Source organism: Pimephales promelas, chromosome 22 (genome assembly GCF_988280905.1).
Source record: "Pimephales promelas chromosome 22, fPimPro1.hap1.1, whole genome shotgun sequence".
Classification (NCBI taxonomy): domain Eukaryota; kingdom Metazoa; phylum Chordata; class Actinopteri; order Cypriniformes; family Leuciscidae; genus Pimephales; species Pimephales promelas.
Window position 1 is genome coordinate 22,813,627 of NC_142790.1, and position 27,458 is coordinate 22,841,084.

Sequence of the window (27,458 nt, forward strand, 5' to 3'; positions counted from 1 at the left end):
TCTTAGACACATTTGACTGTAATTAGTCTGTTGGATGATGATGCACAGTTCCCATCATTAGAGTGTTATAGAGAAATGGAACGTATGACTCTGCTGTTTCACCTGACAGTCATAGGGTGTTAGTGTGTGTGTGTGTGTGTGTTCGCTCATCTCCATTACTGTGACCTCTGGACTAAATCTCTGCATTCTACTTCAGAAAAACACAGATTAGAATCCCAGATAACCCACAAAGCCCCTCTCTAGATGGTCTGATGGTTTCAATTTGTAAGATGGTAAAGGTAGATCACAAGAATTTCAGATATAAAAGGACATGAGTTATATTGTATTAAATTGGATTTAGAAAAATATGATTCCACAATATTTTTTATTAAAATTTACATTCACACTGCATCCAATAAACATTTGTAAGCAATTCAAGTCATTTAATTGATATATTTGTAACAATTTAGAGAGAAAAAATATAATATAGTCATTAGGAAAATAAATATGTTACTTTGCTAAAAAAAAATAAATAAAACATTGAACAAACAGAAAAACAGTACTTCTTGCTATTGTGTAATTTAATCAATTCTAAAATATTTTTTAAATAAGTTAAGCATTATAAATAAAACAAAGACATTGATATATAAAAATAAATAAAAAGATCAGGGAATGACTGGACTTAGACTGCACAACAGCTTGTATCCTGTGTGCAGTGTGTAGAAGAGTAAGTGTAGCTTGACTGACTGACATGCATGGAAATGTCTTGCTGGTGTGGCTGGTGAAGACCAAGTTCACATCCCCACGCGTGTCGTTTAATTTTAAGGATGCTCTTCACATATTACACCTCTCTGTTGAATAGAACAGAAGAAAAACAGGTTAGGAAGTGGCCCTGATACATATGCCAGTATACAGTACATTGTGTTGGTGTAAACCTTGCGAGAAGAGGCTGTTCTATTATAAATCAGTTCAGCTGTTACGCACTCCACGGGTAAAAAAACAAAAAAGGTAATCTGTAAATTCTGACCTTTTCTAGAATCGCAATCCTCTTTTTGAGCCAATAAGCTTTAGGATTGATGCAGTACATCCTGTTTTTTTCATCAGTTAACCTGTAAAGATGAAATGGAGAAATGCATTTAGACATCAGATGTTGGCACAATAAAATGCTCTGACAAAAGAGTTTCCATTGAATGTTGCTGGAGTGACTTACCCTACGGCCTCAACACATTTGCCTGTTTTTTGAAACTTGTAACATTTTATGATTGTGTCCCGTGGTCGTGCTTCTGTGAGCGTATTCTCTTTGCAGCATGTTGGCTTTTTAGGGTCATGAGAGATCACTGCAAAACACAGGAAAACATCCATAAATAATAGTTTTTCCCATTCAGTTTGATTTCAAAAGCCCTTGATTCTTTATCATGTTAAATAACTGTTCAAAGTCTTAACACTTTTTTCATTAAAACATGTAAGAATCATTAAAACAAGATCATTTTTTATGTGAAGCAAAACTGTACAAGATGTTAAGACTTAGAGAACATATCTTAGATTTTTCTCAATTCTTTTTTTCTTGTTTCAAGCATAAATCTCAAAGACTTTAGCGAGATTTATGCCTAAAACATTAAAAAAACCCCGCATTTTCCCAATCTGATAAGAAATATAAACCTTTTTTTCAATTAAACATTGAGAAAAAATGTCAATTTCCGTGGAGAATGTAGCACAACAAGAGAAACTCACCTCCTGATGTAAACACACACAGGAACCCAACCAAACAAATCAAAACGAGCATTTGTTGAGATGCTGAGGACAGGTGCATGATTTCTGAGGGATCCGTGTGCTGTGAAATTCCTCAAATGTTCTGCTGCTCTAGGGCCGCTGTTGCTTTTTATGTCCTCAGAAAGAAAAAGGGAAGTATTGTCTTTCTTCATGCTTCCGATGAATGAAGCGAATGGAATTACTTACGCCATGGTTAATCATTCTGTAACATGACATGCACAAAAATTATTTTTAAATAAAATATACACTAAACACTTACTGATATCTCAGATGTTGCTTCACAGCAAGATTAGCTAATGTTTTAATTATTCGATGTGACAAATCTTGGATGACTGGACTGATTTCAGAGTATCGTCTTAAGGTTTCTCTGAAATTTGGCATTTGTCAAGCCTCAAATCAGGACACGTGAAAGGAGTGTAAAATTCAGGACTGAATAACGGGACATCAAGTCACCGGTCTGATGATACTGTGTCAATGTTCTTTTGCAATAATGAGCTAATCAGAGGAAAACATAGAGAATTAAGTAACTATATCAAAACAGATCAACTCTATGGACAAGTGTATTATATTATTACGTTTTACAATAATTAAACACTATATATGCAAGGAAACTTGCCTTACTTTGTAAAGGAAAGTAAAACTTATAACAATTTGACTAGTGTCTGCGGCTAGTGTGAAATCACACCACAACATGCTTTCTTTGTGCAAAATGTTCAAATGGAAAAAGTGGCGCATGCAAAGATGTTGCAGACATTAGGCATATAAACAATTTTTTTCCTGAAACAATATGAGAAAATATACCATTTGAAAAAATATACCATCAAACACTTATTTTGATCAAATCTGAATTTATAATTAATTAATATTGTTTGGGTTTTTAGACTTTTAAGTTGTTCTCTGTTGAACAGTTTTAAAACTGTGTGTTTTAAGTTAAAGTTAGACTATGTAAATTCTAAATTAAGAACATTTTAATAATAAGTCATATACATCAATCCTTCTCCCAAAACGTGATTTTGTCTTACTCTGATTTACTATGGATTCACTATGGATTGATTTATTTTAGACCTGATGGGATGGTTTTCGTGGGAAATTGTGTATTCCCTCACTCCCTCAAAAAGTCATTTGCTTGTGTGTGTCTCATTATCATATCCATAGTTGGATCCATGAGTTGCTCGGCTACTTTGGTGTTTGGTGTGGGAGTGTCAGGTTAGTTTTCACAATGAGTTAGAAAGGTTGACAGGGAGCAAACATCTCGAAACTCTCCAAATTACCCGTTTTAGAAAAATACTGAACAGGAAAAAGGCAAAAAGAGAATTTGCATCAGATCTCGCAATAAAACATGAATCAACATTGTCATGGTTTTTCGGAAATGACGAGAATTAAAGGAGAACTCCAGCGCAAAATGAACCTTTGGTCTAATAAAACATCGGTACCTAGTCAACCATTCTCTGAGATTTTTATTATTTTTATTATCAGTTTTATCTCTAAAAACTGTTTAGCATATAATGCTAGTACTGGGGGGATTTACTTACTAAAAAGAAATTGCTAGTTTATACCACTAACAAGGCTCAAAATAGCCCCACACTAACACAGTAACATAATGAGGGTCCATTCATGCATAACGAAGCATTGAGAACTTTGTAAGTGTACAGACCGTTTAATAAGAAGATACTTTATAAAGACAATTCCCTTTGTGTATTCAGACAGGAGCCATCTTGGAAAACAGTCTCGACAAGTCAAACCACGAACGTTGTGCTGAGTGAGCTGAATTGTATGAAGTTCAGCGAACTTCTGAACTGAATGAACGGCGTTCGGGGATCGACTTATCAAGACTATTTTCTAAGATGGCTCCTGTCTGTATACGCAAAGTGAACTGTCTTTATAAAGTATCTTCTTATTAAACGGTCTGTACACTTACAAAGTTCTCAATGCTTTGTTTTGCATGTATGGACCCTCATTATGTTACTGTGTTTGTGTGGGGCTATTTTGAGCCTTGATAGTGGTATAACCTAGCAATTTCTTTTTTCTTTTTTTCTTTTTTTTATATTTTAACTATAAAAAACCCCAGAAAGGAAAGATTCCATGGACGTTAAAGGTTCTTCATGCAGTGTGATACATTTTTATTTAAAAGTATTTTCAAATTGTGTAATGGACTTTTGTTTTGACTCTGAACTTTTGACCTTAGATGCACACTTTTATGCAGCTGATTTAAAAAAAAAGAATTTTCAAATTGAACTTTTGACTCTAAACTTTTGACCTTAGTTACTTAGCATAAGCATTTGTGACATCTTTTACATGTAACAACTAGCCCTTGTCTTCAGTAATACACCATTGCCTTATTTGGTCATGTGGATATTTGTTGCGTGTTGACCATAAGGGCCGGTCTGTGAATGTCACAGCTCACACCCTCCTACTCTTTTACATATGTGGAACAAGGGAATATACCATGTACAGAATTAGCAATAAGTGCAATAAATTCCAGCCAAGAGGAGTTATTTTTATTTGTGGTTGACCGTTATAGCCCAAGTGAGTTTGAGGCTTTAGTCAGGACAGGAAATCCCCATAGTCACATAACAGCAGAGTCATGGATAGTCTGTCTTGAGATCTGTCTTCTACGTCATTTTGGTAATAGCACAGCTATAGAAACGTGAGTGGCTAATTTTTTTTTTTTCCTCATTGACTGTGTGGCTGACAGATCAGCCACAATGCCAACCTGCAGTATCTTTTTTTGTCCTGCTTTACCAACATAGAGTAGATTGGGGAAGTTGTGATTAATGGTCATGGAATTTATTTTTTGGTCAGTCACGAGACTCCATTCTTAAACAAACCACTGAAAACCACTAAAACTGAATTATTTAGAATTACCCTAATTGGTTTATAAAGTTAAGAATTTGCTGCTTTGTGCCAAAGGACACAATACTGCCTAAAGACTCATTATATATCAATACACGTGTATCTAGTGTATATATCAACTATACCTATATGATAGATGGCATACTTGTGCATACAATACAATGCAATACAATTCAATACACAGTATGCGATCAGATTAATAAAAAAGTGAATATTTATATTAAATGAATCAGAATTAGGCATGGAATTCATGATACAGTATATTGGCACCATATTGGTTACTGTCTGATATTAGGTTTTATTATTATTATTATTTTGGCCAATATCGGATATTTAATTGTGCTAATAAGTGCTAATTCCACAATTTTTTAAATGTAGATTAACTTTCTTCCCTAGGCTTCATTTAAAACTAAACATTATGCAAATTTCTACAGTTAGATTTTTTTTCCCTTGTTTTCATTAACAAAATTACAGAGCCCCAAGAGAGTATGGTTTAAAAATACGAGAGGAGACAAGAAAACAAAAAAACTTTTTTTTGCTTTCACTCTCAAAACTTTTGTGTTCCTCTTAGAAGCCTTTTTCACTCACAAAAGGATTGAAATATTCACAGTTTTTCCTTTCACCTCATATTTTCAATAACAAAGAGTTTTTGTAACTCAAATTTTCAAGTGCTGCCATTGTTTTGTGTGTTTACCTTTGTCGCGTAATATTGTAGCAGTTGTATTGTCATTACCTGGCATAAAACAAATTTTAGAATAGGGGGTTCAGAAACATAGGCTGACGCTGTGTGTCTGATTGCGTGTTTCATTTTTTCTTCAACATTTCTTGGAAGGCAAGAGCTGGAAAATGGCAAAAAAAAAAAAAAAAAGGGTGTGAGGGGTCGCTGATGATCTTGTCAACTTGTTTCCTGGATCTCACCTCATACAAGTCCTGTGGGGAGGGGACAAACTGTTATCTGGAAATATTCTGCACCCTTTACTCTAATATCTGATACCATTACACCAAGATATTAGAATCATTCAAACTCATGTTTGCAAAAATGAAACAAAGAGTGACCCTTCGGTTTATTCACATTGAAGCACTTCTAAGAAAGCTCAACTGTTGTGGAGGTGATGCATGCAAAGATAGCAAGGCGAGACAAGAAACCACAGCTCAGGAAGCTGCATGTTTAAGTTGAAGCCATACCCCATTGCTAACAACTTGAGTCAATATAAGCAAGATATTAATAACCCTCTGTGTATATGGTATATGCATCATCTTAGTAGTCCACACATCATGCAACATATATTATAATGCGCCTCCTCTGCATAGTGGAAAGAACGTCAGTCAAAATCATACTTCTGTTAAACTACAACCAGAGAGTTTTACAGTCGTGCTGATTGTGTAATAGAGTAGAATGTTCCTATGGCATATTATAAATGGTAAAAACAGTGTAAACTTGTAAACTATGTTTTGTGGTCTCATCAAGACAACATTTATTTGTTCCCTCACTTTCTTTCTAAAGAACTTAACATCTCTGGCTAACCCTTAATGTACTATACTGACTTTGTGAAACATGTTTGTTGATTAGCGGTTAGCACTTAGCCAAACCACAGATGAGCGCTGATAACAGGAAATAGGAAATATTGAGACAGATAGAGTTATGATCTTGAAAACGTTTATGACTGCGCAACATACGTATTACGAAATACTCTTTTCTACTATATCTTAAGTTGATAATACTCTGTTCTCTCAGGTGATGGTTAATGGTAGTTTGGACAGTTTTCAGGTAAGCTTATTGGTTACTGAGTTTTCATTAAACATGGTTTTACAGAACCAAACAAATTTCTCCTTGTGAAGCATTAAAACTTTTCTCCCAGACTTTGACATACAAAACTGATAGATAAAACATGTTTGTGTAACTGGACATTTGACTCAAAATCATATAGCTGAGATATCGCCCTTGTGACAACTGTATGAGAACAAGCACCAGACCAGCAGTGACTAGTGAAATGTGCACCATGACACCATTGAGTTTCCCTGAGTCATTGTTCCTTTTACAATTTGTCACTGTCGTAATAGTTTCCACCGAAACGGTTAATAGCTACTACGGTAATTTGAACAACTATTAATTATTATGTAATCTACTTCAAAAGTATACTCTTTTAGAATCTTTCAATCATTTTGCTAAAATATTTTTGTATGAAACTGGCGAGTAATGTTCTTGAATCAACGTCTTTGTTGATTCTGAAACAATATTCCAATCAACCAATCCCATTTAAAGGAAAAGTTTACAGTTTATGTCAAGTTTAGGCCTACAACCAGGGTTAGATGCTTTTACATCTAGTTGCTTTTAAATCCCTCTGATTTTAGGTTAAAGGGTTAGTTCACCCAAAAATGAAAATTAAGTCATTAATTACTCACCCCCATGCTGTACCAACCCCGTAAGACCATCGTTCATCTTCGGAACACAAATAAAGATATTTTTGATTGAATCTGAGAGCTGGATCAGTCCTACATAGAATGCCTAAGGGCTGGCTCTTGACGGCCCATAAAGTCATTAAAGAAAAGGTTTAAATATTCCATGTGCCTACAGCGGCTCAATTATAAGTTTATCAAGCGACGAGAATACTTTTTGTGCGAAAAAAACATAAATAATGGCTTTATTCGACTATTCTATTACTTCCTTATTGGCGCATGCGCGAGAACTGAGACGAGGACGTTCTCCTTCAACTTGTTACCGGCTGCTCGCGGCTTAGGAGTTTTACCGCCACCTACCGTATAAGATGATGTGCTGATATAGCTGGAAGTGCAAATCGTTCTGTTTACAAGCAGAGGAAGATGCACGCTGTACATACGCTTTTCAATTAGCGTATTTTCCGCACTATAAGGTGCACTTAAAAGGCTTTAATCTTCTCAAAAAACGACAGTGTTCCTTATAATCCGGAGCGCCTTATATATGGATCATCATTTTATACGGTAGGTGGCGGTAATAGTCCTAAGCGGTGAGCAGCCGGTAACAAGAAGTAGACGAATGAGAACGTCCTCGTCTCAGTTCTCGCGCATGCGCCCATAAGGAAGTAATGTAATAGTGGAATAAAGTCGTTATTTATGTTTTTTTCGCACAAAAAGTATTCTCGTCGCTTGATAAACTTATAATTGAGCCGCTGTAGGCACATGGAATATTTAAATCTTTTCTTTAATGACTTTATGGGCCGTCAAGAGCCAGTCCCTTTGGCATTCTATGTAGGACTGATCCAGCTCTCAGATTCAATCAAAAATATCTTTATTTGTGTTCCGAAGATGAACGAAGGTCTTACGGGGTTGGTACAGCATGGGGGTGAGTAATTAATGACTTAATTTTCATTTTTGGGTGAACTAACCCTTTAAGTTAAGTTTTAGGGATAGGCATAGGACTAAAATTAGTTGTTTCAACTAAAAGGTTGTTCCAGGATCAACAAAATATGTTGATCCAGGTCATCCAGGAACATGTCTTACCTGGCAAAATCACGGTTACCTGAGTAATACCATGTACAGCAGTTCACATTGTGGTGCCTATAGTATGTGGGCAGAAGATATGGTTACCACAGTACATTTCTGTTATAGGGTACACAGAATTATCATGTGCATATTTCTTTTTATTTCTTTTTTATTAATTCAATCTTTGTTTTAACCCTAGAATGCATAAACTGTGATTTAAAAAAATAATGTATTATTAGAAACATTTAGTCATTTGATATTCCATGAATTCTTTATAAAGCTTGTTTCTATTCCTCATCAATTTTCATATTTCTTAGCCATAGGGTGGGGCAAAAGTATCTCTACCCTAAAAACGCATAAAGGGGGTCAAATTGATCCATGTTCATTTCCTTTGGAATTTTTACTCATCACAGTATTTTTGGGCACAAATTTATCAATGATAATATTTATTTTCTTGAAACTTGATGAATTGCTTAAAAATCTTCTCTTTTTTTTGCTCTGAGCTAAGAATTTTCCTCAGACATCAACCCCGATGAATACACATTTACCTACTAGGCGAAAAAGCAGTATGTGAAATTATTAGTATGTCTGAATTCACAGTATTCATAAAACAGCAGGCAAAAAATTACCTGGATGACCTAAAAGTTTACTATTCATCGGAGAGTAGACTTGAATGGCAGGGAAACAACACAGAGTAACCCACTCTATAGCTCACATGACAATGCCAACATGATGGCAGATGTATTACATTCAGATTGCATTGACATTATTCACATGCATGCTTGGTAATACTTTATTCATGCTGACCTTTTAACAGTCATGAAGTTCTCAATTAATCTATTCAGACGGTATGCGATTTTAGATGCAGTAGACGAGGAGGGAAATGCTTTTGGAATATATAACGACAGTGGCCAAATAAACACGTCTATAATGAATTAATTTAATTTAACTAATAGTATCAAATTTAATTTCTATAATAGAAAATATGAATGCATTTGTGCAAGTTCTTTGGTTTATGCATTCTACTGTATGCAGAAGCTGTTGATGTGAACATTTATTGTCCATCGAGACAATAGTGTGATTAATACATAATTTCACGCATAATATGCTCTCAAAGTACAAGTTTAAGTCTGTCTTATAATTTGTGTAATTAAATGTTTGTGATGCCCTCTAGTGGCGACCTTAGCTTCTTTCATTATTTCATTGTTATTATCATTTTTTTTTTTTTGGTACACGCCGCCATCTACTGAGTGCTTATGGATGAATGTTGAAAGCAAACGTCTAACTCGGTTTTGACTGTAAAAATATTATCTTTTTTAAATTGCATTATTCAAGCCTTTGAAATACAATAACACTGACTGCACAGCACATGAATGGTGTACAATGGTGCCAGTGCTATAGATGGAGAGGAGAGCGAGAGATAGAGCCAGATCAGTGGGCGGGGATTTATTATGGGCCAATATAGGGGGTATTTGGCCTGGACATTGGGGGTTCACACCTTATCTTTTACAAGAAGTGGTATGGGAATATAAATGACAAGAAATTCTTTGATTTTACCCTGCCTGTCTGATTTGAGCAAAAGTGGCCTATTGATTTACATTGGTCAAGTATGAGGTGTGAATAATTGTCCACTTTTAACTCTTATCTGTGTATGTTCAATTCAATAGGTCTCATTTTAAAGTCCATGAACTATAATTTGTGTATTTACACACACATTTGTGATGTCATTATCCCCCTCTCGTGTTATAAAATTAAGCTTCTTTCTGTCTTTCATTCTTTCATTCTCTCTCGCTATTTTTGGTATATGTCGCCATCTACTGAATGCTCAAGGAATGTTGCAACCACATTTTTAAACTCATTTTTAATGAGTTATTAGGTAAAAACTTGTTTTAATTGCATGCATTTTCACACTGTCTTCATGTTGCATATTATTCAAGCCTTTGAAATGCAACAACTCCATTGACTTGACAGTGCCTGGACCTGTGGCTGTTTGCATACTAGCACATATAGGTGTGATAATGACTATAATCAGCTTGTTTCACAGAACTTGTTTCATCTAGACAAGAAAAACAAAACAGCCAGGATAAACTTTGATTTCACCCCACCTTTCTGGTTGGACAGACTGATCTCATGAAGTAGCGTGAGATAACACGCCACTTGACCCGAAAGTGGCGTGTATGTTTACGCAAAAGTCATGATGTCATGTTGCGTTGGAGAACAAGTGGCCTGGACATTGTTTCTTGTTGGTCAGGAACAAAAATGAGGTCGAAATAACTCTACTCTTTTAAAGGTATAGCGGAGGATCTTTCCGAATTTTAGAGAAGACCCGCCCTCTCCAATTTTAAAAAAAAATGCACATGCACAAACACAACACTCTTGCTCCCGAGAGGGAACGTCTATACGCCTTGCACAATTATGTTGCAAATTCTGAACTAACTAAAAAACATTCTGACATGTCAACATGTCAAATGTCAAATGCCCTTCCGTGTTTTATTTACTTATTATACTGATCGATTGAGTGACCGAGGACTCAAGACATGATATGTGCAACCCTGTATCACACGAAATACGTTCTGAGGAAACTATTTTGCAAATCGCAATTACGTATAGCAACATAAGCAGTGCTATTACGTTGGTCCTTAACCTAATATCTCTCATTGTTAATACGTTGTTTTTATACATAGTTGCATATGGAGAAGTAGCTTGTTGCATTTGTGTAATAGCCTAATAAACACACAAGATTTTAGAATATTTCAGCGTGATACCATTTACCATTTTGGACAAAAGGCTACTTTAGACAAATTGAGATGTTTACCGTGTCTATGCGGTCCATGACTCATGCCAGGGCTAGCATTGTAGCTTGCATTAACTTTTACTAGTGATTTTAAATGGATTTCTCCAAATAGCGTGACAAACTTTACCTGTCTAGTAGAATCTTCGCGACTGCGGCATCAGTGAGAAGCCCAACCTGTGCTTTTAGCGCACGCCAGCGTGTGATATTCACCCAAAATCTCTCTGGTCTTGTTTCTATATTCTGCGGCCTTTCTCTTCTTATCATACACTTAGTAAACATTTTTTCTCTTTCGACCCTCAGCCATTTTCAAAGGAATGGCTGAAACCGTAACTCCGACATAATACACCTGAAAGTGAAAACTCCATAGGGATGAGCACGTAGCCTACGACGGCCTTACGTAAACATATCACCAGAATGATTGACACTTAGGTGGACCAATAGTATAGACTACCCACCCGGAAAAAGAAAATCCTCCGCTATACCTTTAACTCTCATCAGTGTATGTTCAATTCTTCAGGTATTCAAATTTCTCAGTATCATCTTTCAGGTGTAAATTATGGTTCAGACCAACAGTACCAGTTCCATTAATAAGCCCCTGCTGGTAGATGTCGTAACTACACCATTATTCAAGTAAAAAGCGTGCTTTGTCATTCACAGGCATTAAAAAGTTGCCATGTATTCTGATGAAATGAAACAATTAAAGCAACATGAACGTCATTTTATTGTGCATTTTTGTGGCTCCATCAACCAGTCAGTGTGATCATTTTCCTGTAAATTTTCCTCCATAGTGATTAGATAAAGGCCATTTAAAGTTCAAGCAAGATTTTAAAAAGTTTCATGCCTGCCTTTTTCCATTCATGTTCAATAAAATGTCTTTCATTATAGAATCCAATAATTTTTTTTCATGGCTTCATGAACCCTCAAGTGTATTGCTCTGTATATATTGTATTGCATATACTGTCTGCTCATATGCTTGGTGTTGCTATACAGAAATTTCCTGTCAGGTATCAGAAAAATCTATCAATCTAAATCTAGCCCCCCCGGAAATCTCATGACATGCTTGCGTTCAGCGATAGCGTGCCACTCTTTGTTTGAACATTTTGCAAAATGCTGTTTACTCTGTTGTCTATAGAGATGAATGTGTCTTGGAGACAAATAAAGGTTTTGCGGGTCACTTGCACTCCCTGCCAAGCCTCGCCGTATCTTTACAAATGCTAAAGGTCGTGATGTTGCAGTTGCAGTACACCACAATTACTTTCCCTTGTCAGTCACATCGGTAGATGCACATTTTAAAACATTCCCCTTTATTATTCTCACCATGTAGCTTTGCTTACTGCAGTGCAAGTGAGCTGAAATGTTGTTTTAGAGAATATTTAATCTGAAATAAATGTCTCTTGGCCTAGTGAAGGCCTTCAAACACGCCAACCTCCATTATTTGTTCACTGGAATAGATTATTTTGTTCAATATAAAAAAAAAAAAAAATGATATAAAAACCTAAACCAATTTTAAAAAAGTGTCATTTTTATTATGAATAATCATTGTCACGTTAATAATTTCCAGATAAAGCACCTACGGTGTAAGTGGTTGGGTTATTAGAAATTGTGCCCTCTGTACTTGGAAAAAGGCTGAATGTTTAATGCGTATTTCCCCCCCGAGTTCGGTGAATGACCACAGACACTGTGTCACAGCAGCCCCTTAAAACACTAACCACACCTGACTACAGGAAACCAACTCTCACAACACTCTCAATATTACCAACTTAGAAAGAACTCGTGAAGAGCAAATTCACAATGTTTACATATTCACTTTTAGTTATTTATGTTTTGCTAAATATTTGTCAAATATTAACTTATAATATATATGCATTGTAAGCTAATATTATACATTAGCACCTTGTTTATTATATATTACCCATGCCTGTCCATTAAAACTCACACTTTACATGACTCTGTATGTAATAGTTGGCAAATATATCATTTTCAAAGCTCATTTGTTATTGATTTTATCAGTCACTATGTGTACATCTTGGTACTTTCCATTGTATGTCACACCTACATTGCAGTCTCATGGTCACATAGACCACTGAATAAAGTGATGCATCTCATTTTAGAGAGCTGTGAATGTTCCTGCATGTACATGGTGGTCGACCGAAGGTGATGTGGGGGCTTCTTGTTTCCATGCAGACAGGTGACATCTCTGAGGGAGGAAGTTCTGATGTTCATTTTCCCCCTTGTGAGTGTTTATAAAAGTGCACTTTGTGGGGAGCTGAGACAATACGCATCAGACTCACACAAAAGAAGATGAAGTGTGTGTCGATAACTCTGCTGTTCCTGGCTACTGTGCTGCTTTCTCAAGTCACCTGCCAACGTAAGAAGCTTATATTTGTAAAAAACAATATGCCATTTTACCACTTTGAATTTTGAATTACATTGCGTTGATTAAATGAATGTCTGTGTTTCTTGTGTTTTTGTAGAATCTGGCCGTTCCTGCCTTTGTCTCAAAACGTCAAAATCTGTTCCCCGCAGGGAAAATATAATAAGTTACACGATACAAAGAGCAGGTGTCTGCCATATTGATGCCATTGTGTGAGTTCTCTTTTTATCTTTTGAAAGTGTATACACTGTGATATACTTTAGACATCAATTCAAAACTATATTTCATGATAAATCTGAGCTTATATGTCAGAATAGTCCTTTTGGCCAGGCCTTATTCTTGTATAAGGTATTGACGGTTTTTAACCATAACATTTCGATGGCAAAACAAGCACTTTGATTGTACTTATATAAAGTTTAAATTGAATCACCATATGTACATTTGTTGTATTATCGTGCTAAATTATGACTTTTATGTATTTACAGATTTAAAACAGTAAGAGGTCGTATTTGCTCTGAACCAAAAATGCCTTTGGTGAAGAAAGCCATGCAATTTGTGGATGAGAAGAAGGCAATTAAAACGACATCACATCCCATATTCTCCACATCAATATTTGAAACAGAATCAACGCTGAATACAACATCACACTGGAATACAACAGGATAAACTAAAAACGACTTCACCATGGACTATGCGAATAAGTGAACATGTCCGAAACATGTCTGCTGGATTTTATTTTATTTGAATTGATTAAAATGTTTAAAATAAAATATACTGCATTGCTATGCATGTTTTTATCCAGCTCAATTGAATGTTTTCCCCCGCAATATGGTTAATAATAAGCAATAAAAAATGCTGTATACGATTAGATGTAGAGCTAAGACTAAACTTGAAGTTCAGAAGTTCGTGTTTCATGTGTTTATTCAATAACCTGTAACTAATTTATAGAAAATGAATAAATAAAATGTGTAAAATGAAAATTCTGTTGTATTTTTGACCTTCTCTCTGTGTCTCTGTACATCTTTCTTTGTGAGGACTGGTTTAACACTTTACAATATGGTATTAACTAACATGAACTAACAATATTAATTGTTAATCTTTGTTAATGTTAGTTAATACAAATCCAGCTTTTCATTGTTTAATTGTCTAATATTAACAAATACAACCTTTGATTCTAATAATGTATTCATAAATGTTGAAATGATTATTAACTGAGATGAATAAATGCTGTAGATATATTGTTCATTCTTAGTTCATGTTAAAAAAAGGTAGTTAACTAATGTTATCTGATGAACCTTATTATAAAGTGTTACCGTTTAAAGGTACTGATTTTTCGCCACCAGGGGTCGCTAACCTCTTACAATAACAAAGGTGGATATTGATGATGTATATTCCACCTTAAGCTGAATTATGGATCTTGTCGTCAAGCTGATGGATCTTTTATGGATGAGTGAATACAGTGATGTTTTTAACATGACGGTATGTGGTGTGTAGCAGGGCGTGATTGCTAGATGTATACCAGCGTCACACGCAATGCGAGTCCCACGGATATAAAAGAATAAGGACTTTTCTTTCTACCGAACTACACGCAAGTGCTGAATTAATACTCACACGGGTCAGTTTATTAGACAAATGAAACTTAAGGTAAAAGCGTTGCTTTACTTGCTCTTAACAGTTACACTTTCACACTGAACTGCATTCGTGTGTGTTGAATGTTGCTAGGTTGTGTGTTGGCTGTATGAGACTAAGTAAGCTAGATCAACATTAGAATAACATATCATATTCTAACATTTCATCAAGTTGAACTAAATAACGTTGATTAGTTTTATGTATTTGCTCACCTGTCTAATAAAGTAACATGCAAAACTCGCGTCTCTGTCAAGTCGAAGTTAGTCGCGGACGTGGAGCTCTTGACATCTCGAAAAATGTTGATCTTCGTTCTAGTCCTCTTTTTGTCACAAAGTCTGCTTGCCATTGTCCATAATGTTTGAACAAAACAACGACAGAGTGAGCGTCCTGCTAGGCATGACAGGCAAACCTGTTTGTCAACGTCTGTCGCCATGGTTACCATTGCAGTTCGAGGTCAAACCCGGTGGAAACCGAGGGTAACGCGGGTATGACGTCATTGACTCCTCACCCCTGCTCACATGCCCCGTTTCCTTGGTTAAAATTGCAATTGTCTCACGATTTACAAATAGTTTGAAACATTTTTGATATTGAAATGTAAGTAATGAACTAAACAAATTATATAACATTGCCCTAGTGGTTTTGGATATTTTACTGCAAAAATCCTACATATTGTACCTTTAAGTTTCAGACCATCATCACAAGGACAAAGAGAGCGAGGACATTTTGGCCTGTCCTCACTTTCTGAGCCTGTTTGAGGGTCAAGACTTGGTTTTAGCGATAAGGATATAATTAGGTGTAGGTTGTGACTGGTAGGTTGAATTTTGTCAATGAATGTCCTCACAAAGATAGATATACAAGAATCTTTGTGTGTGTGTGTGTGTGTGTCTTAGTGGGTAAACTATAGTGAAGTGTTAACAACTGTTAACCCCTGTGTGGCTTTAGACACTCAAATCTACACTGTTCTGTGGGATTTCCCCCTTTCACAATACAAATACTTTACACAAACTCACTCTGGTTTCAGTCTCCAGTTTTAGGACAGTATCTTACATTTAAAAACATTTCTCCCAGTATTGGTTTAACATATAAAAATGTTTGGATGGTGTGTGCAGTTGTGCATATCAGAGCCCCCGACTCATTGCATGATGCATGCACACAAATTCCATGCACACAACTCGGTTTGAGTGGAGGTGGAGTAAATTACAGGGTGGGTTTTTTTTGTGAGAAAATGTGGGTGCTTAAAGAATAGGTTGGTGGGCAATGTGTTTTCCATACAAACTCATGCCTCTCTGGTGTACTTATGTAAATTTACATTTCACATTGTTGTTTGAGTCTTGGCTGACCAATGCATTTAAATGATGGCTAGAGAGATGTTCTGCTATGTCTGTCAGATAAAGTGAGGGCCTTGTCATCATCTCTAATTTAAAATGAATAAGAGCAAAAGTCAGTGAGGTAAATGAAATCTAGGTCAGGGTTTTGTGGTCTGGGATTATGGTTGCATATCATAGAATGCAACAGCACGATGATACCATTCAGACAGGCCATATCACTATAATCTTTTATAAACTGCTTTTGCTTTTTCTTACATCTTTTTAAAATCATTTTTTTAAAACAAATATTTTGATCGCTAAATTGAGTTCACCCAAATATGAAGAATCAATTTTAATACCCAATGAATAAATTACCTCATGTGCATGAGATATTAATTTGGGTTGAAATTATTTCATAATTTTATTTTACACACATATTATCTTGAAGCTTCTAAGAAAATGAGTCCATTACAATGTTGTCACCATCACAGATCAGCCAGGCTCCACCGTCAGCCAATCACAACGCTCTCAATCACCATACTGATCACCCACACCTGCAACACATTCCCTCACTAATTAACACTAATATGTGCTGTGTCCCAATGGGCTCTATGCACGGCGTTATTTCCGGTGAAGCATTAGGGATGCTCGATAACTTCCGCCGATCATAGAGTCCAATGCAATACCGAGAATTTATATTGAATTTTATACTCCATGGTTATACTAATGAAACGTTAGTCACAAAAACAGATAAAACAGACACCCCTCGTTGTGTTTATGCTTCTTTTTAAAATTATATTAAATAAACATAACTATATATAAAATTACATCTAAACGTATGTACGTTTAGTTTCAAAGACGGGAGGACAGTAAATATTGAAGACTCTGCCATAATCCCGTTTTCTCCGGTTTTCCTCCGCTTTAATCTACACAACCGGAAATGGACGAGCATCCTTACGTCAAATGCGGAACTTATGCGTGCATATAGCCCATTCGCATACTATCCGTTCTAAATAGTATTCGAAAATATAATTAGTACGTCCCAAATCGTAGTATGTTGAAATGAGTGTTCCAAAGAGACCCAGATGGTCCACTATATCCGGTCAGAATCCGAAGTGCAGATCGATGCACACTTTAACTGTACGTTCACACCGCCGCCGGCTTGAGCTTCCAAGGCGGCCGGAAGTCATTAATTTTCAATGGAAGCTGGCTTTCTCAGCTGCAAGGAGCGTCAAATCCATTGGCGTTGCGTATTGGGCGTTTTGAGCGTCAATCAGAAAGTTGAAAGAAGCTCAAATTTATGGTAATGAGCTGTGACGCGGTTCAGCGGCAAGCAGCGGCAAAATGCCAGCAACCAATCGTAATATAAACGTCCTTCGCGCTGGCTGATTCCGGAGATGCATACAATGTAAACTTTCGTTCCCAAGTACCTTTTGCCATCTTCTTCCAGTTCATTGTTTTCTCCTTTTCTGGTTTCCTGCAAATATGATACTTTCCCGTTCTCTCACATGTGTATCCATCTAGGCTCACCTGCATTTACCTGAAACTCCTCTGTTTCACGAGTTCACACTCACTAATGATCAGAGAATAAAAATAGTTATGCGTATTTGGCGTGCTGTCCGGGGGGAGGGCTCCGAGCTCGGAAATTGGGCCCGAACCCAGAGTACTCCCCCCGTATCTCTGTTTAGGAAGATAATTAGGCAAGTGTGAGGAGATGGGGTGGTGGAGGGATGCTGAGAACAGTCGAGGAATAAGGGTGAGTCAACTGTGTGTTTTTATAGGCTTTACTTGTGCTGATTGAGTGAACCAGTTGATTACTGATTGCTGACAGCTGGCTGACTTGATTGTTTGATCATTAGAACGTGATCCTCCCGAAACTTGTTAATAAAACATCGATTCACGAGTTCACACTCACTAATGATCAGAGAATAAAAATAGTTATGCGTATTTGGCGTGCTGTCCGGGGGGAGGGCTCCGAGCTCGGAAATTGGGCCCGAACCCAGAGTACTCCCCAAAAAGCAAAGTAAGTAAAGGACAGCCGCCTGCTTAAAGACCCCCCGAAAAGAGCGCAGAGATTGGCGGGCTGGCATTTCAAGGAGAGCCTGGTAGTTTTGGCTGGGAGAGCTCGCGGTGTCCGAACGGGAGGGTTCTTGTGGCAAAGGTCCCGGCATCGGTAAGCCTCACCAGTCCTGAAAGAAAAACATAGATGCTTTACTGGGAGGGTTAGGCTATGTCCACTGGGAGGTCAATACTCGCTGGATGGAGGAGGAGATGAAGATGCTCGACCAAGGGAGCTCTTGCTGAGTCCGCTGGGAGATCAATACTCGCTGGATGGAGGAGGAGATGAAGATGCTCGACCAAGGGAGCTCTCGCTGAGTCCGCTGGGAGATCAATACTCGCTGGACGGAGAAAGGGGAGATATGCGTACCTGACCAGGAAGGCTATCTCTGGGTCCGCTGGGAGATCAATACTCGCTGGATGGAGAAAGAGGAGATACACGTACTCGATCGGGAAGGCTGTCTCTGGGTCCGCTGGGAGATCAATACTCGCTGGACGGAGAAAGAATAGATATAAATAATTTACCGGGAAAGCTCTCGCTGTGTCCGCTGGGAGATCAATACTCGCTGGACGGAGAAAGAGGAGGTATAAATACTCGAACGGGAAGGCTATCACTGGGTCCGCTGGGAGATCAATACTCGCTGGACGGAGAAATAATAGACATAAATAATCGACCAGGAAAGCTCTTGCTGTGTCCGCTAGATCAATACTCGCTGGACGGAGAAAGAGGAGATATAATTACTCGACTGGGAAGGCTGTCTCTGGGTCCGCTGGGAGCTCAATACTTGCTGGACGGAGACAGAGAAGACATAGAAGCTCGACCAGGAAGGCTCTCGCTATGTCCGCTGGGAGATCAATATTTGCCAGATGAAGAACGAGAAGGCATGGAATGGATACTCGAAAAGTTTTTTTTTTTTTTTTTTTTTTTTTTAACCAATGAGGATTTGGTGGGCTTTTTTGACATGGAAACGATTAGTTCTGATATAAGTTTGAAACGCGTCTGAGGACCATCTTCCGAGCGCTTGGATCTGTTGCTGAGAGAGGCCTTTTTGGGCTGCTGAGGTTGCTGCTCCAATGCGGAAGGAATGACTGGAGAAATTCTCTGCTGGGATGCCTGAAAGTTGGAGAACAGATTTTAGGTGTTTTTGGAACCAAAAGCGTGTCACGGGTTTGTTAGAATCGTCGATGAACAAGGGTTCGAGAGGGGATTTTGCATGAGAGTTTCTCAGTTGGAGGTAGGCTAATATAGTTTGGAACGGTTGAATTGGTGACGAGAGGTTGAAAATATATATGAAGTGGCCTTTTTTGGTTTGGTCTGTTTTGCTCTGTTTAATCAGAAACGAGATTGTTTCGTTGTCGAGCACTGAGAGATCTGAGATGTTTGGGTGGATTTTTGGGTCAAATCTGGAAGTGATAGCCAGTTCAGAGCATCTTAGGAAACCAAAAAAGGCTAGAATGAACATGGCGTCGAGTGTGCGGGAGGTATTGAGGGATCGGTAGCCTGTGCGGAGGGTCTGAATGCATTTAGTGAGAATATCTAAAGTTATGGGTTGTCTGGTATCCGGGCGGGTGGGCTGGGATCGTTGGATGCCTTTAATCAAGAGGGAGGTTTGTGAATTATTTATTTCCGGAGAGGGGGCGCCGTGGATCAATTTGTGAAAAAATTGGATGCCGCTTAAATAACTTTTGATGGACCCGACTTGGAGGTTTTTGACACTGTCGAGGTAAGAGATAAAGGAGGTTATTGTAAGGAGGGAAAAATCAGGGAATGGCGTGTTATAAGAAAGGTGGAAGGCTTTAAAACATCTCCATGCGGTCACATAGGATTGGAGAGTTCTGGGGGAAACAGCTTGGAGAATGGTGTCGAGCGATCTGTTGAGGAGGGATTTTTGCGGGTGAGTTATGGGAATATTAATTCCGAATAATGAGGTACTGGAGTTGGGAGCTCGTCCGCCTCTGGAGCCAGCATCCTGAATTTCTGAAACATAAAGCGAGACAGAGAGTCAGCAATTTGGTTTTTTTGACCCGAGGATGTGTTTTGCGATTAAGATAAATTGGTCACATGCGGAAATCCAGGTTAGACGTCTTAAAAGTGGCATTAGAGCGGGTGCATGGGAACGGCCTTTATTAATGCACTGGACTGTAGCTTCGTTGTCACAATGCACTACAATGCTGCTAGCAGTCCATTCTTTCCCCCACAGGAAGGCTGCTACTACGAGAGGGTAGAGCTCGAATAATGCAGAGGACTGAAGCGTGTCCTGTATTTGGGGGGGCCACGTAGACGCGAACCAGCGACCTTGGTAGAACCCTCCAAAGCCAACAGAGGGGGCTGCATCTGTGAACAGCTGGATGTCGAGGGGGGAGGAAATTAGATCCTTATAGAAAAAGGATAGGCCGTTCCACTGTTTAAGGAAAGTTATCCATAGCCTGAGTTCGTCGCGGCATGCCGGAGTTATGGAAATTAGATCCTCTAGTGCGTGGACTGAAGACGCGAGAAAGAGGAGATGAGAAATAAAAGGGCGGCCTTGTGGAATAATGCGCATGGCGAAGTTTAAGTGGCCGAGCATGGATAGGAGTTCGCGTTTGGAACACTCTGGACTGTCCGCGAGGGTAGATGAGATGAGGATTATCCTATCAATTTTCTCCTTGGGCAGGGAGGCCTGGAATCGAACTGAATCTAGATTAATGCCAAGGAACTCGATGGATGTAGCGGGACCCATGGTTTTTTCCTGGGCGATGGGGATTCCGAGCTCGGAAAAGACTTTTTGAACTGTGAGGATCTGGGCTGCTGGAATGGCGCCAGGAGGCGAAATTATTAGAAAATCGTCCAGCAGGTGAATGAGGTGAGGAATTGCGTAATTGTTTGACAAGATCCAGCAAACGGCTTCAGATAGCATGTCGAAAATTTTGGGGCTGCTTTTGCATTCAAAAGTTAAGCGTACGGCGAAATAAAATTTCTCATGCCAGCGCACGCCGAATAAGTGCCATGAATCCGGGTGGATGGGCATCACTTTAAAAGCTGAAGTGATGTCAATTTTAGCGAGCCAGGCACCCCGACCCACGATTTTAATCAGGTCGATTGCGTGATCTACGTCGTGGTATTTGAGAGAAAATTCGTTGAGTGGGATCAGGCTGTTAATGCTTGGGAACATGGACTTATGTGGAGCTGACAGATCGACTATGAGGCGTTTCTTACCTGAAAACTTTCTCGTAGCCACTCCAATGGGGCTAATGCGAAAATTTTTGAAAGGAGGCTCGTCAAAAGGGCCGATCATAAAGCCTGACTCGACTTCTTTTTTTAATCAGGTTGTCTACCACGTCGGGCTCAGCGAGAGCCGATTGGAGATTATCACAGATGATGTTTTGGGAGAGCGGACAAACCACTCCAGGTTTAAAGCCGTGTAGTAGGCCAGACAGCAGATATTCGGTGAATTCGGAGTCCGGGTGGTGAGCTAGTTCGATGGAAAGGCGAGAAATATTCACAGGAGTCGATAAATAATTTCTAGATTTTTTTTTTTTTTTTTTTTTTTTTTTTATTGACATCTTTATATACAGGGCATACGGGACGGGCATGAGCACCGCCGCAAAAGCTGCATATGTGCAAGTACCGACAACGCTGCCTGGTGCATTTGCCAATGTTAAAATTGTTGCAAGGCTGTTTGTTGTCTGTGAGTGCTCTGGAGCTGAATTTAGCCTCGTGAAGGTTGCTAGTCACCGGTCTTGGTGTGTAGCTAGTGGATTTGACTGGAGCTGTTTCAGGGCGTGGAGAAATGAAGGGGTTAACTTGGGGACACGATGTCGTGGGATGCGACACTGACCTACAGACCGCGCAGGAAATATTCCTGCAGCCGAGGAAGACTCTACTGTGTAAGTCAGTGTCTAGTGCTCCCCAGTAAGGGCATTGGTTCCACTGAGAAACCCTAACGGCGCATTTTGCTGAAAAGAGTTTGTGGTAAGTGTAAAAGTGCCCTCCCCCGTAGGACAACGCGAGCTCGGCTATCAGTGCTAAATAGTCGTTCAGTTCGCGTCGTCTATGGGGGAAGGCTGAGCAAATGATGTCTGTGTAGTGGCTGAAAGCAATTGAAAACTCTGGAAAAGAAAGTAAACGTGACGAATGTGTATTTTGATTTTTTAAAGTGACTGAAAAATCCCCGCAGTCTAACTGACGGTTGGAATCGGATACGGGAAAAAGAGAAAGTAAATGTGAGAGATCTACATCCGCACCTGCCATAATCTGTGCTCGGATGTTTTGAGTCACCGGGGGAGGCTCCAGAGCGACGGCGTTTGGTGGAACTGGCATCGGGGAAGCTGTGAAAAGAGAATATTGTGATTTGGCATTTAGAGGAGAGCTGTAAGGGAGAGAAGCCTGGGCTGCGACTGTCGGCGGAGGCAGCCTCACGCTTAGGTCGGCCTGTGGGGCTTGAGAAGGAAGATTGAAATAAGCACCAGAGGGAAAAGGAGAAAATGGATGAGATGCCTGAGCCTGTGTTGCAAGCGGAGGTGGTCTTGCGCTTGCTTGGGCTGCAGGCCACTGAAAAGGGGAGGGGTTAGTCGCAGGAAACTGGTGGAAAGTTTGAGCCTCTGCCGCTAGCGGAGGCAACCTCACGCTAGCGTTTGCTACGGGAGCCGGAGGCCACTGCAGAGGAAAGGGGTTAGAAACAGCAGGAGGAAAAAACTGGGAAGCGGAATGTGAGCCGGCGGGCCCAGCTGTGAATGGCGCTGCGGCGGGAAGCGCCGTGCTGAAAAGCTGAGGTGAAGCGAGAGGCGAGTGATGTCTCGTGGCGGTGGAATCTGGAGCGCGACCCAGGCTCGCAGAAATCCTGGCGCTCCGGGCCGAAGCGCGCGGAAAACCAGACCTTGTACGGGAAGGTTGCAGAGTCGGGCGAGGCGAGTTCAGGGCCTCGCGAGAATTTCCCGGCCTGCTGGCCGCCTTGGAACCTGGGGTGGATCTAGGAGAGATGTTTGATGATTGCAAGGTAACGTACATGTTGTAAAGTTGCACTTTAGTCATCCTGCGCGAGGGCTGAAAATCTGAGTTTATCAGCGCTTGTCTTAGACTCAAGACTGTCCACTTTTCAATAGGCGGAATCGTTGGCACGGCCGAACGATAGGAGGACGCTGGGGAGGAAGCTGGAGTCCTCGCCGGTGGAGGTGAGGGTAAGCCCCGGCGTCTTGGCATGCAAGGAGTTGTTTGTACCGACCGGCGCCCACGAGATGAAACGTGGGGTTTGGAGGCGGTATCAGGTGGAGAAGTTGTCCTGGGGCCAGCTGATGGCGGCGGAGCATGGTTGAGGTCGTCATCGGATGTTGAAAGTTGCATTTGGGACATCTTTTTGCAAAGCAGTACACCAAATGCTGAGAACAGTCGAGGAATAAGGGTGAGTCAACTGTGTGTTTTTATAGGCTTTACTTGTGCTGATTGAGTGAACCAGTTGATTACTGATTGCTGACAGCTGGCTGACTTGATTGTTTGATCATTAGAACGTGATCCTCCCGAAACTTGTTAATAAAACATCGATTAATAAAAAAACACCATTGATTTGATCTCTGTCTTAGATTACAATGTAATCGACTTCGCAAAAAGACAAACACTGCAACAATCTTATGTCATTGAGTAGGCTTCAATGGATAACTGAAACACAAGATGGCACAAGTTGTTTGTGTGAAATGAAAGCAAGTATGCGATGTGAAATGAAAGTAGGCTAGTGTTTACTGTGCTCCCTAGTGCTCACTGAGCAGGGGATATCCGTTGACAAAATTAGATCATTTGGACCTTGCAACGACATCCATCATGGAGGAGTCACACAGATCATAGGTAGGGGTATATTAATAAACCACATTTGAAAGCCCTAAACTAAGTGATAAATGTATGTTGTGATGTTTAATATGTAAATGAACATAATTTGGCTATTAATTAGCTATGTATTTTTATTCAGCACATACAGTAGTCCTGAGTTTCAGTGCAACTGTGTCGCTTCACGCACACTAATCCACTATATGCAGCATACAGACCACATCAAAACGGCGGAACCTCAGCACATTTTCTCAGGGTTTATTTTAAGAATTGCAGTACTGAGGTGATGCGCTGAATAGTGGGTACGTTTACCTAGGGTTGATTAGTTGGTGTGGGAATCTTTTGGTACCTCGTCGTGATATGCGTGTAGATTTGATTGTGGTTTACTGTTTTCTTATTTGACTGCGGTAGAGTTTAATAGGTCTAGAAGAAAACAAAATACTCCTGAATTAAATGTGAACCTTGAAATTGATTTAGTTTTTCTTCCCATTGTAGTCATGCCCATGTCAATGCCCTTTAAGTCAATACCCAACAATCATTACACACTCTTCTGTATTAAAGCAAGCCAGGCCACATATATTAAAAATGAGAGCAAACAAGCAAATTACAAACAATAGGATAATAGAAAAAAATATGCAAATTAAATAGTTTGTAGGTAGCATTGGTTAACATGTCGACATAATGAAATGTTAAAATCAAACACTGTATAGTCTTCACTGTATGAATTAATATACATTATTCAAAAGCAGTGAGTTTTTTTTTTTTTTTTTTTTGATGAGGCAGCTGTCCCTTTAAGAATGAATGCATGGATACAAGTTAGTCACTTATCCGATTTCCCCCCATTTGTTTTCGTTCGTAAACAGATTCTGTTTTCATACGATGTGCATTTTGACATAGTTGTGTGTGTAGCTGTGGAAGAGAACTGAATTCAAGATTGCATCCAAATGAGACGTGGATATGTGTGTTTGCTTCGGATGTGTGTCCGTCAGAGCGAGTCTGTGTTCGTGGTTTATTGTGATTAGCATCAATAACTGTAAGTAACTTTTTGTAGTACTGCGAAGTTAAAAAATCGATTTTTGAAATTTATGAATTGATGCAAATTGGTAGAATATCGAATCGAGATTCATACATGAATACATTTCCCCCCCGCACCCCTGATTAGAGCCCGTTGGTACATTCAATTACATGTTTATAAGTCCTTCTGAGAAATTCCTGAAGTTAGAATTTCTGACCGTGGTGTGATGGCGGGGACGCGGCTTTTTTTCCTTAATTTTCCTGCTTGTAAGGTTTTTTATGTTGTGGTGAGCGAATATTAATCAGACTCATGAGTGAAGATGAGGTTAAGATTATTTTATATTAACAATTCTGTTGGCCATGTAGGCTTATTCTTGCAATGGAACTCCATTCATCTACAGTAGGCCTGCATGCACCCACACTGTGGCGAGCTATGTGGGGGAAGGACCAAACCGAGAGATCATCACTAGTGTATTTTTCCGCTCATCGGATGGAGGTTTGTCTTCGGTTTCTCTCTAACATTTTAGCTCACTCATACACTTTCCCCATTGTAGGGGGTTGAGGTTTTTTGAGAGTGTGTGTGTGTGCACAAACGAGCAGAGGAAGTGAAAGTGTGAAATATAAAGGTTGTGTAAAGAGTAGTTTCAGTCATCGTCTACTGCACAGCTACGATGAGGTCGCTTGTCTATCTTCCTTTCTGCCTGGTGCTGTTTCTGCTCTGTCGTACTGCAGGTGAGTTTTAACTTTACCTATTTCGTTACCCAGTCATGATGCTGGGAAAAGTCACTGTGAACATTGAATCAAATCTATGGGAAACTTTTTGTGAAGTTTTGAGACGGTTTAATGTTTAAAACATATCTGCAATTTCTTTGTCTCACAGAAACAAGTCAGCGTTCTTCAAATTGCTGTTTGAAGACTTTCAACTGCAGAATAAATAAAGACAGAGTGGTGGATTATAGAGTGCAGAATGCAGGAGTTTGCGCTGTCAGTGCCATTGTGTAAGTGAACAGATTATCACTCTACATGACCTTAAGTTGCAGTTTTTGACTTGAAATTATCTAATTAAAAGTTTAAATCCAAAGTTTACAACTTCTGGATCTTACAGTGCTTTAAAACGTAATCTAGCACTCAAGTCATATTGAATTTAACATTTTGATCCCACCCCTTCTGTTTGTTTCTTATCTCTCTAGCTTGCGGATAAAACAAAGCAAAACAAAGTGTTGTAACCCAGACTCAAAGTGGACCAAAGATATTATGGAAGTGGTGGACCAGAAAAAAATGTCAAAACAAAACTCTGATCCAAAAGTCTCACCAAGCTAAAATAGAAGAAAACGTGGAAAGGGACGCAAACAGAAGAAAATAATTTAATTTTTCTTTTATTTTTCTTTTGTGTTCAATGTGTGGCAGCCAAATAATATAAATAAGTAACATTTATGACTGTTTTATGCTGAATGTTGACTCTTTTGAAAAGCTGAATGTATTTTTTATCATTCTCTCGACTCTCTCCTACTTATCAAGAATGTCTTTTTGGGTTCAATTTATTTTGATGGTCCTTTTGACACATTCAGTTAACGATAAGTTACATTGCACCTACATCTTTTTTAACTCTCACTAGAGTGTTAGTAGAGTATTAGTAGACTGGTTGGGTTAGGGAAAGAATAAGTTGACGTGTGGTTGCAAAGTTACTTATAGTCAGTTGATTGTCTGTTTATTATCATAATAAAGAGATATCAGATATTAAGCAGACAGTCTACTAATACTTTAATGAGAGTTAGTTGACATGTAGTTGCAAAGTTAGTAAACAGGATGTTCAAAAGGGACCATCAAAATATTTTTTTTTGTATTCATATTTTACCATATTTTTTTTGTTTTCAGTATTTTATAATAGTAAAAAAAAACATACAATGTAATAAAATTAATGTATTGTGCATTTGAATATATATATATATATAAAGAAATTTAATAAAGTAAGAAAAAATATAAAAACTGATTTCTGTTTTCACTGTTTTTACTACATCCTTTTTTTTGAACGGCAGAGAAAAAGTAAACTAACTAAATTAAAAAAAAAATACTTAAATGTATATTTATGATATTTCAAATAACATAAGTAATATAATATTGTATTATAATATCAAAGACTGAATGCTTTTGACCACACTGTTTCAGGACTGTTTCAAGAACACCTGACACTCTTTTTCAATAAGCAGGAATTAAATCTTCCGAAGAGAGATTCAAAAGAAGAAGCAGCAAAACTAAGTATCGGCATCTTTAAACACAAATACACAGAACAGAGTGTCCCTTCAGGCATTTACTTAATTGTCATGTTCATTATAAAACCTGGATTTTGAACTTACCTTTACATTGTTTTAACATTGAACACTAGGTGGGGATATATGACAGGAGATCCACCAAAAATCCCCCATAGCT

At 38.8% G+C, this 27,458-nt stretch overlaps 3 protein-coding genes and 1 pseudogene across 3 annotated transcripts; 2 read left to right on the forward strand and 2 right to left on the reverse strand.

Annotated features, from left to right (window-relative positions):
• Positions 1 to 345: 345 nt before the first annotated feature.
• LOC148969617 (uncharacterized) lies at positions 346 to 1,837 on the reverse strand. The gene is made up of 4 exons (XM_089125923.1): positions 1,711 to 1,837; positions 1,190 to 1,316; positions 1,007 to 1,088; positions 346 to 830 (listed from the first exon to the last, which is right to left on the reverse strand). Exons 1-4 carry the CDS (start codon positions 1,787 to 1,789, stop codon positions 801 to 803), a joined length of 318 nt encoding a protein of 105 aa, XP_088982049.1. The 5' UTR covers positions 1,790 to 1,837; the 3' UTR covers positions 346 to 800.
• An 11,185-nt stretch (positions 1,838 to 13,022) lies between these two features.
• Positions 13,023 to 14,199, forward strand: LOC120488139 (C-C motif chemokine 2). Its single transcript, XM_039684643.2, has 3 exons — positions 13,023 to 13,223; positions 13,330 to 13,441; positions 13,715 to 14,199. The coding sequence occupies exons 1-3, from the start codon at positions 13,157 to 13,159 to the stop codon at positions 13,893 to 13,895; spliced, it is 360 nt and encodes a 119-aa protein (XP_039540577.1). The 5' UTR covers positions 13,023 to 13,156; the 3' UTR covers positions 13,896 to 14,199.
• A 5,023-nt stretch (positions 14,200 to 19,222) lies between these two features.
• LOC120461796 (uncharacterized) lies at positions 19,223 to 21,556 on the reverse strand (annotated as a pseudogene).
• Positions 21,557 to 25,494: 3,938 nt separating this feature from the next.
• On the forward strand, positions 25,495 to 26,836 carry ccl32b.3 (chemokine (C-C motif) ligand 32b, duplicate 3). Its single transcript, XM_039684973.2, is given in 3 exon segments — positions 25,495 to 25,763; positions 25,912 to 26,029; positions 26,222 to 26,836. Coding segments are annotated over 3 exon segments (357 nt in total). The 5' UTR covers positions 25,495 to 25,702; the 3' UTR covers positions 26,400 to 26,836.
• The last annotated feature ends 622 nt before the right edge of the window (positions 26,837 to 27,458 follow it).